The following is a 9,527-nucleotide window of genomic DNA, read 5'->3' as shown; positions in this document are numbered from 1 at the left end:
TTTTCTTTCTTTTTTTTTTTTTTTTGGGAATTTCTGCAAACTTCTGGTGGGACTAATTCCAAATTTAATGGAAAGAAATGAGAGATAAAAAAAAAGGGAATGGAAGAAATGTTGGAAAAATGGAAAGATAATGGGAAAAAAATTGTGAGGAAAATGTTTGAGCTCTGGAGATATGGGAAGCTGAGATGCTATTGGTTGGATTAGATATTGGGTCCGCCTTCGAGTGATCTGCACACTTTTGGGAATATAATATATATATTTATATTTATTATTATTTTGTAGAAAACAATATGATTTGGTGAAGTTTGCTCAACCACACAACTTGCTAGACCATATGAGCCACATGTAGACATCTCCCATTTTCTCAAAATAAGTATATAAAAAAAATATATTATAAACTATGGGAATAAAAAATATAATATTTCATAAGCAAAAATATGATTATAACATTCCACCACCCTAATTTCGGTAAGGATTACCGAAATTAGGGCAAGGATAGAGAATTGAATCGAGCATATGATTCCTCCTCCATTCTTTGTATAAATGAAAACTCTTTCACTCTATTTGAAACGGATCTCACAAGTAATAAACATCGCTAATTACCATTAAGTCGCTCCATCCTATGAGAATAAATAAAAATTAGATTCAACTAAGGAAAAATTGTTCACATTCCATCTAGAAAATTCTTTTTGTAGTCTGTTTTGCCCTACCCAATTGTAGTCTAAAAGTTGTTCGCTGAATTCTAATGTCGCTGATCTACTAAACTATATATCTCAATTTTTTGGGAGGAGGGGGAAGAAGGTGCATACAAATAAACTAGGGCAACATCTGAATGAGAGCGATCTTGAGGATAGGATAACTAAGAAATGTTTAAAAGAATTAAAAGTTACTATCTATAACAACAACGTGCACCTTCCTTTTCAATAGCTCAACGATAAGACCTCTAAAGTTAAGTGTGTTTTGCTTGGAGCAATTCTATACGTGACTTGTTGGTAATTGTTGATCTAAGAGGAGATTCTCAACTAAAAATGCTTATTTAATGCCCTACTCATGCATATTCTATCCACCCAAGGCAGAATATGTACTTCTCCCAACTGGAGCGAAAAATAGTTGTACAGGGGTGGAACTAGAAAAAAAGAAACTCACGAGCCTACACACAACTAGTAGGCTCCTTACTCACAATTTCACACCCGCATCAAGTGGCTCATGCATTACTTCTCGAATCCTCCTATACCCTGCGTGCCTTTGAAGCGTATATATTTTTCGTCCGTACCTCGATTCAACATGGTTCATTCATCAATTTTATTCCTTTCTTCCTCTCTCTCTCAAGTCTCTCTCTCCTTTCCTTCCTTTTTATTATCTTTTCCATTTCGTCCCCGAATTAGTTGAAATGACCAAATTACCCTTCCAAGGTTGACTTTGACTATTCTTTCCATTTTTTTTAATAATATTTTTCTATTTTGGTCGTGTCCTTAAACTTAATCTGAGACCTTCAATCAAATTCCACAAATTTAAAATTCAAAAGAAAAGAAAAAAAATAAAAAAATATTGTATGAGTCCAGCTCGAGTTAAGTTAGTTATATTAGACGTTTCCTTTTAATTTCGGTTGGTCTACCAAATTTGATAATGAGTGATCTAATCAACAATTTGGTGAGAATTTGAGTAAATTTGTGAAGAAATGGCTACGAAACTTCTAATATTGTTATCATGTGAATACTAAAGAGTTAGTAAGACATTGACTTTGGGTACTAATAATACGCTAATTTCCATGAAACTGCCACCGCAACTTCTCCATTACAAAACTTCCCATTAACACTATTTTTTCTTTCTTAAGGTCGAAAAAGTCTTTTCACCTCGTTCTCTATTTCAATCTCTATTCCCACAAAATTTTGCATTTATTTTGATCTTCCGAATATGGTATAAATATATAATAAATTAGTTTTTATCTTCCATTTATATTTAAAGTGAGCGAGGTTGAGCTCTGAGGGGATTTTGGTAGAGTCAAGGATGGGGGAATCAGAATATAATCTCCGTCCCCTACTCTATTTACTTAATTTGGAGAAATCTCTATCTCCTCCCTCACCATTTCATGTTCAAACGAGGATTTTCCACTCCGTTCAAAGTGGGTTCTCTAGAAATCTCGATCTCGAGAGTTAAATAGACTTCTCTAATTCTAATCATTAATAGAAATGTTATTAACCATGTTTCTCATTGACCTCCGCCTATGGTTCATATTTGAGCTCAAATTGAGCTAGCTAATGTCTTCCAAAGAATATCGAGATTTGAAATTGGTTAAATAGGCATAATAGTCCATCTTAAACATTGATTTTGAAGAAGTGAGATTGATGATAAGAGAAACACAAGGAGCGTAGTTGGTGTGTTACTAGGTCAGTAGGGAAACCGGTAGATACATGAGTTAAGTCTTGAATGTCCTGAGACAAATTGATTCCCAAGGGTGTTTGGTATTCCAATCTAAACAAGATTTCCATAACAAGAAACCTCTATTTCGTTTTGAATAGCCCGAATTAGATAAAAAGTCTACCTCCATATACTTATTCTTCCGGAATATATTTACTAATAATGTTTAAACTAAACTAAAAAAAAGTAGATACCAAATGAGGAATTGTGCACTAAGCTCAAAATTAACCCAAAAATTCATAAATTACAAACCTTAAATTACAAACCTTAAACTACAAACCTTAAATTACAAACCTTATTTTGTTCTTTTATTTATTTAGCTAACATTTGATTTTTTCTGGTTTCTTGCTCTCACAAGTTTCCCTAATCACAGAGCAGATGGAATGAACAATAGCTTACGGTTTTCTTCTATGGGCTGTTTCCCCTTCAACAAGCCATCAAGTTCTTCCACAAATCTTTCCATGGCCGGAGCAGGCAAGCACAAAGGCACCAAAACCCCCTTCTCCCCCATCTTGTTCTTGAACGGTATATAAAAGCTAGCCACGCCCGGGATCGCTCCAACACCGCCCTTCGCCGGTCCACCGTACGCAGCCTTCCCCCATCCAAAGTCCACATCTCCGAAGCCAGCCCTCGTCACATCCGACACAAGGTATGATCTCACGACGGTGAAATGAGGCCGCCCTTTGGTCACCATAAGATCCGCCACCGACTTCATGTACTCCTCCGTCACGTCGGCTTTCGCCTTTCGAACCAATTCCAAGGCATATCCAACCGGGTTTTGGCAAAGCTTACCCGCCGTGGTGAGTGCCACTGGGAAAGCAAATGCATTGCCGTAATACCCTAATGGTAATGGAGGGTTGAACTTGGAGCGGGAGTTGACTATGCATAGTACTCTCACTTCCTCTTGTGGCTCTGGCTGAAGGGATATGGTGCGGAAGCGCCAGAGACAAGCTGTGAGGATCTCAAATGAGGAGCACTGCTGGAGGTGACTCGGTAACGTCTTACGAATGGCAGCGATCTCTGATGGGCCGAAGAAGAACGAGCGATGAGCCATGTCGTCGAGCGGTATGATGGTGCCTTTCGTGTCGGCCACTTCATCGTACTCACGATGGCAACATGTCACTTCTGGTGGGTCTCGTGCATTTAAAAGAGCTCTTTTCCACACTGGACGAACCGAAGGACTGCTCGCACCACGCGCCATCTCGCCAACCGCCATCATGAATTGGACGAGACCAGATGCATCGCTCATAGTATGATTCAAACGAAGAGCAAAGATAAAACCACCACACTTGAGTCGAGTCACCTGGATGAGCAATAATGGAGAATTGAGAACTCCATTAGAATTCGGAACATCGTAAAGAAGCTCCTCCAAACACGGGAACGGTGGTTGAAGTGCATCACCGAATTGTTCTAAAGTAACATCAGCATCTGCTTCAATAAACAAAACACCTTCTCCAGTACATTCCACAAACAACTTCCGCCCAGGCCCTTCTCTCAACCTACCCGCAAAAGGGTAGTAAAACACCAAGGTCTTCGCAATTGCCTCCCTTATCACGTTCGCCGGGTCCTGCCCCTCCATGCATGGATCACAGCGATAGAACTGTATCACTGGGATCTGAAACCGAAGGCCCTCCTGGTCATCGATATCAGACAGTTGCTTAAACTCATGAGGGGTAGGCTTGGCCGGAGCTACCAGTTCTGGCTGGCACCTCCGTACTTGGAATGAAAGAGCCGGCGTTGCCATACAGGAAGGAGAGAAGGGAAGCAGCTTTATCGAGTTGACGAGAGAATAGCGAGATAGGAGCGGAATTGAGGGTGAGTGAAGGTAAGGGAGGGAAGGTGAGGAATTTATAGGGAGAGATGGGTGAAAGTTTCCATGGGAAAAGAAATTGAAGGTCCTTAAAAGAATGCAGTGGCAGTTTCTTGTTGATTTCAAGGAACAAACAACGGTTTATTTCTTTAAGGTATTACTAGAAATTTCATACGTGTTTCTTTTGTAATTTACGGAAACTTTCTTACAAACTTGTTGAGTAGACTATTCAATCAATGATTTCAAATGAGTTACATTAACAAAAATGTTTGACTTTCCATTTTATCACAAAAATACTCAAAAATAATAAATTTTTAAAAAAATACTAATTATTAGAAATCAATTCTACATGAACGAAGAGAACAATATTTTAAGAAACACTTATTTTTTTACTTTAAATTCATAGGATATAGGTTTTGCTCGAGAAATCAATTCTAGTTGGCATCTTTGCACCTCGAACACAAAATCTTCTTAAACATAGCCATTAGAAAAAAACGAGTGAGTAAGAACCATTGTTTGACAATGTTAACATTGAGGTACTTGAACTGTTAGGAGGATTTTGGGTGATGCACAAATTCAAACAAAAGAAGTGCACCCGATCTCCATGTGATTGGATTCGTTATTTGAATGAAAGAGGTGCTACACATATTCTGATGCTTCTCCCAATGTTCGAGGATCAGGGTCATATTTGTCTAAGGCGTGTTGTCTATGGCCACATATTTGACGTTCTGGTTATGCTTGTCCAAGACGTGTTATTTATGACTACATGCCCGTTCCAAACTCATTTTACCTGCTTGGGTGTATGATTATTCACCAAAATCATGTCTACACCCATCATGACTAAAATGTCCCAAAATCTACTATATAGAGATATGACTAGTTATCAATTCTTCCTACCCAAGTTATACGTCATCAAAGCGGTTGTTTTCCTAATCGTTTTTAGTTTATACATTACTTTCTTTCAAATTATTTTCAACGTATTTCCTCTCTCACGTTTTCTAAAATATTTCTCTTAAACATGACTCAAGGCTCATACACCGACGGTCCGCAAAATTCGAATGGCTCACGACTAACTTATTTGCTGGGTAAAAGTGTGATAGTGAAACGGAGTACACGCCCATATAAGTTCTCTCAAAATTAAGGTGGTCTTTCGGTCTTTTGACAGAATAGCATCTTGACTTGGATCAAATACTTGAGCTCATAAACGAGTTTTTGTTTGACTCTTAATTATCCTATAACGCTTCGGGTTTGATCCTATCATCCAAAAATTTAAAATAGTGTCTTAAATTGTTTAAAATAAAAATGTACATTGGTATAAACTAGAAGAAAAAAAATGAAGTAAGAAAATAATTGGTGGATCATTTGCAACCACAAATTTATGGTGAAGAAAGAAAGATAAAATTGAGTGATCACATGCAAGTTGACACGATTGGGACATGAATTTAATTACAGCTCAGAAGAAAGAGTGTACAAAATAATGTTCTTTCGGAATTATGTCCAAAATTGGTGTGCAACATTGTTTAAATAATTAAAACGTGGAACAAAATGTGAGTTCAATAAGGCTACGAATCTATTATTTATGCATTTTAGAGATAAAAATGTTTATATATTTTAAAAATAAAAATATTTTGATGTTCGAGTAACTCATTATGCGATTTACGTAGGAAGAGAAAAGGTGCCCAAATCAATCTCGAGTTCTATGGTCATCTAACATATAAGGATCATATCTCTCTCAATCTCACTCCATATTAACGTCTACTACTAAAGGCTAGTTGCACGATTACAATTTTATGTTGTTTTATTATTTCTTAATTATTTTATTATTGTGTTACTCCCCCATTTATGATGATGAATATGGACACGTACATTATTATAATGATGATGATCATCATGCCTTACATGATATTTGAGGATTTGCTGACTGTCGAACGTCTGATTACAGACAACTAGCCTGACGATAATGGGTCAAGGGGGATGCGAACCGCCTAAAAACTCACGCTCGCACATGTTGGTCGTGTGTAAGAAAGTACTACACATCTATGATGATTTTAACTATAGGTTCCTAAATATAAGTTGCATGTGTTTGCCTTCTATGATTTCAATAGTTGAGTCATTTATTGACTATTTCTTAAAATACTAAGTCATCTGGTACTACTATTTCAAGTAAAGGCAAGACATCCTAATGTACACAGAATGCATCATAAGTCAAGACCATAACACATGCATATGACGGTAGTATTTTTTTTTTCTTAAACTTTATGTTAATATAGAGTATTTTTACCTTTCGTATTTTATTTGATTTATTTAATATTTCGATAGGTTCCTTTACAAACTTTTTGAAACATGTAAATCCATGAAAATGTTTTAGGACGATATTTTTTAATGTTTAGCAGAAATCGAGGATCATTACAATATCAAAGTAAATAACCATTCAATATATTACCAAATTATAGATTACATGCTTGAAAGTACAATTATAAATTACAACATAACATAACATATTGCGATACTTTTGTTTCTCATAAGTGTTTTTTCGATTACAAAGCAGATGAAACAAACTTACGCTTAGAGTTTGTGGCATCATTTGTTAGTATCGTCTTAAACAAATCCTCAAGTTCTAACACAAATCTTTCCATAGCTGGAGCAGGCAAGGATAAAGGCACCACAATTCCCTCTTCCCCTTTGTTGTTCTTGAAACTCATATAAAAGCTTGTCAAACCAGGGACTGTTGCAGCCCCTCCCATCGCAGGTCCTCCAAAAATGGCATTTCCCCATCCAAAATCAAGCCCATCTATCATAGCTTTCCTCACATCCGACACTGCCAACGATCTCACTGCAGTAAAGTTTGGTCGTCCTTTGATTACCATAAGATCTGCCACGGACTTCATGTACTCCTCTGTTACCTCATTCTTAGCCTTCCTAACCAATTCTACAGCATAACCTAATGGGTTCATGCAAAGCTTACCTGCAGTGGCGAGCGCTGCAGGGCAAGCAAATGCATTGCCGTAATATCCTAAGGGTAAAGATTTTGACTTGGTGCGTAAATTCACAATGCAAAGCAAGCGCATTTCTTCATTTGGGTCAGGTTGAAGGGCTATTGTACGAGTGCGCCAAATGCAAGCCGTGATGAGGTCGAAGGAAGAGCAACAACGGAGATGAGTGGGTAAGGTTTTGCGGATGGCAGAGATATCACTGGGATGAAAGATGACCGAGCGATGAGCCATGTCCTTGAGAGGGACAACGATGCCTTTGGTATCAACGACTTGGTCGTATTCATGGTGGTTATGAGTGATTGTGGGAGGATCTCTTGCATTTAAGAGAGCTCTTTGCCACACAGGAAGAATAGATGGTGCTACGGCACCTCGAGCTATTTCAGCTATGGCATTTAGGAATTGAAGTATACCAAAAGCATCAGCCACCGTATGATTTAAGCGAATGGCAAGGATGAAACCGCCACATTTAAGTCGTGTCACCTACAATAACCAGTCGTGTCACCTCCATGAATATTCATATAATTTTTCAAAGTAAAAGAACACATCGAATCTATACATACCTGAAAGAGCGACAATGGACAGTCAATGATTCCATCTGAATCTGGAACGTTATATAAAACATCCTCCAAACATGCAAATGGAGGGTAAATTGCATCGCCGAACTGTTCCAAAGTAACATCTGCATCTGCTTCAATGAATAAGACACCTTCGCCTGTACATTCAACAAATAGCTTCCGTCCCGGCCCTTCCCTCAATCTACCTGCAAAAGGGTAGTAAAATACCAACGTCTCTGCAAGTGCCTTTCGTATCACATCCACGGGATCTCTTCCATCCATGCTTGGATTATGTGGATAGAAGAATATTGTTGGAATTTGAAATCTGAAACCTTCTTGATCATCGATGTCTGAAAGTTGTTTAAACTCATATGGTGTCGGTTTTGCTGGAGCAATCAATTCCGGTTGACATCTTTGTACCTCGAACACAAAATCATTCTTAGACGACATAGCCATTAGAAAGAAACGAGTGAGTAAAAAGAGCGTTAATTTTTGAGTGGTGGGAGGGAAATTGTTGTATTTGCAGCAAAAGGACGTATGATTTAAAACCAAGTGGCCTTTCATAATTCAATATGTTTGAATGGAGTTAGTCGTTTCCAAATTGAAAGTCTCTTTAAATATGTTCACGTTTAAAATAAAAAACATTTTCAAATTTTATTTTTGAATTTATTTTATTTTTCAACCCTTAAAGTTATAAATTTAATTCATAAAACTTTCAAATTTTTATTAAATTCATGGAATCTACAATTTTATCGACCATACATTTATATTTACTAAATAATTTATTTTTAGAATATTTAAAATTTTCATTAGAAAAAAAAAAAATTAAGATATAATAAAAGTTTAATAAATTATTAAATATAACTCTCCCCACAAGAAAAAAAAGTAGCATGAATATTATAAAAATTATAGCTCGCTTCCCGACTCCGATAATATTTATTTGTTGAATAAATATGTTCCATAATTATTGTGGAGAAACAAGTCGATATCCCAATGAAGAGTGAGTAGAAGAGCTGAAAATGACCTCTTCCAATGAGAAACAACCAAGTGGTTCCGTGGTCCCTCGTGAATTTCCAATAATTTAAACGATTTTGGATGATCAACCCAAACCGGTCAGAATCATCTGAAGCTAAAGCTAGATCAGGAATTGAGAGTTTTTGAGTCTATTAAATACGATTAGTTAGCCTTGCCGTGATTTTTTTTAGAGGTGATAAAAGAAAAGTTGACAATTAAGAAAACTCCCTTCTTTGACAATATGCTTTTAATAAATAGAGTTTCGAACTTAAATAAACATCCAAAGTATCCATAAATCTAAATGGAAAATATGCTTTTAGTTCGGTGTCTTTTTGCGATGAACCGCCTTGATTTTAGCGTTAGATTAATCAACACGTTATTGCGGTATGACCTTATAATCGGCTTCAACTAGGTATAACTTTGTGTTTCGCCTTCAATCATGTCTTGCTTCAGCTTTCAAAAACCTTACCTTCACTTGCCTCCGTGACCCATAATTGGAAAATCCTATTGGGCTAGTAATTATATTTTAACATTCTCCCTTAGCACTAGTTCTCACTTGTCGCACCCTATTGAACCGATAGCGATAGCCCTCATATTTACCAATATACAGCATTTTTGTAAACAAATCTTCCACTTGATCATCCGTCTTTTCACTTCGAGACTTTCTCTCTAATTAAATGGCAGTTCACCTCCACATGATTTGTTATAGCACGAAACATCATATATTTTACTGGGTAA

At 36.9% G+C, this 9,527-nt stretch overlaps 2 protein-coding genes across 2 annotated transcripts; both read right to left on the bottom strand.

Moving 5' to 3' along the window:
• Positions 1 to 2,609: 2,609 nt before the first annotated feature.
• LOC111499875 (benzyl alcohol O-benzoyltransferase-like) lies at positions 2,610 to 4,330 on the bottom strand. Its single transcript, XM_023151586.1, has 2 exons — positions 2,713 to 4,330; positions 2,610 to 2,670 (listed from the first exon to the last, which is right to left on the bottom strand). Exon 1 carries the CDS (start codon positions 4,160 to 4,162, stop codon positions 2,786 to 2,788), a length of 1,377 nt encoding a protein of 458 aa, XP_023007354.1. The 5' UTR covers positions 4,163 to 4,330; the 3' UTR covers positions 2,610 to 2,670; positions 2,713 to 2,785.
• Positions 4,331 to 6,697: 2,367 nt separating this feature from the next.
• LOC111499525 (benzyl alcohol O-benzoyltransferase-like) lies at positions 6,698 to 8,301 on the bottom strand. The gene is made up of 2 exons (XM_023151089.1): positions 7,782 to 8,301; positions 6,698 to 7,701 (listed from the first exon to the last, which is right to left on the bottom strand). The coding sequence occupies exons 1-2, from the start codon at positions 8,229 to 8,231 to the stop codon at positions 6,766 to 6,768; spliced, it is 1,386 nt and encodes a 461-aa protein (XP_023006857.1). The 5' UTR covers positions 8,232 to 8,301; the 3' UTR covers positions 6,698 to 6,765.
• Between the last annotated feature and the right edge of the window lie 1,226 nt (positions 8,302 to 9,527).

The sequence above is a fragment of the Cucurbita maxima genome, unplaced genomic scaffold (assembly GCF_002738345.1).
Source record: "Cucurbita maxima cultivar Rimu unplaced genomic scaffold, Cmax_1.0 Cma_Scf00027, whole genome shotgun sequence".
Taxonomy (NCBI): Eukaryota; Viridiplantae; Streptophyta; class Magnoliopsida; order Cucurbitales; family Cucurbitaceae; genus Cucurbita; species Cucurbita maxima.
Note: the sequence above shows the minus strand (reverse complement) of the source record. Positions and strands in the feature narration are given on the sequence as shown.

Excerpts from the sequence above, each read along its gene's own strand:
- LOC111499875 (XM_023151586.1), bottom strand. The coding sequence starts at position 4,162 with ATGGCAACGCCGGCTCTTTCATTCCAAGTACGGAGGTGCCAGCCAGAA.
- LOC111499525 (XM_023151089.1), bottom strand. The coding sequence starts at position 8,231 with ATGGCTATGTCGTCTAAGAATGATTTTGTGTTCGAGGTACAAAGATGT. Across the intron at positions 7,702-7,781 it reads GTCCATTGTCGCTCTTTCAG|GTGACACGACTTAAATGTGG; the intron begins GTATGTATAGAT and ends TGGTTATTGTAG.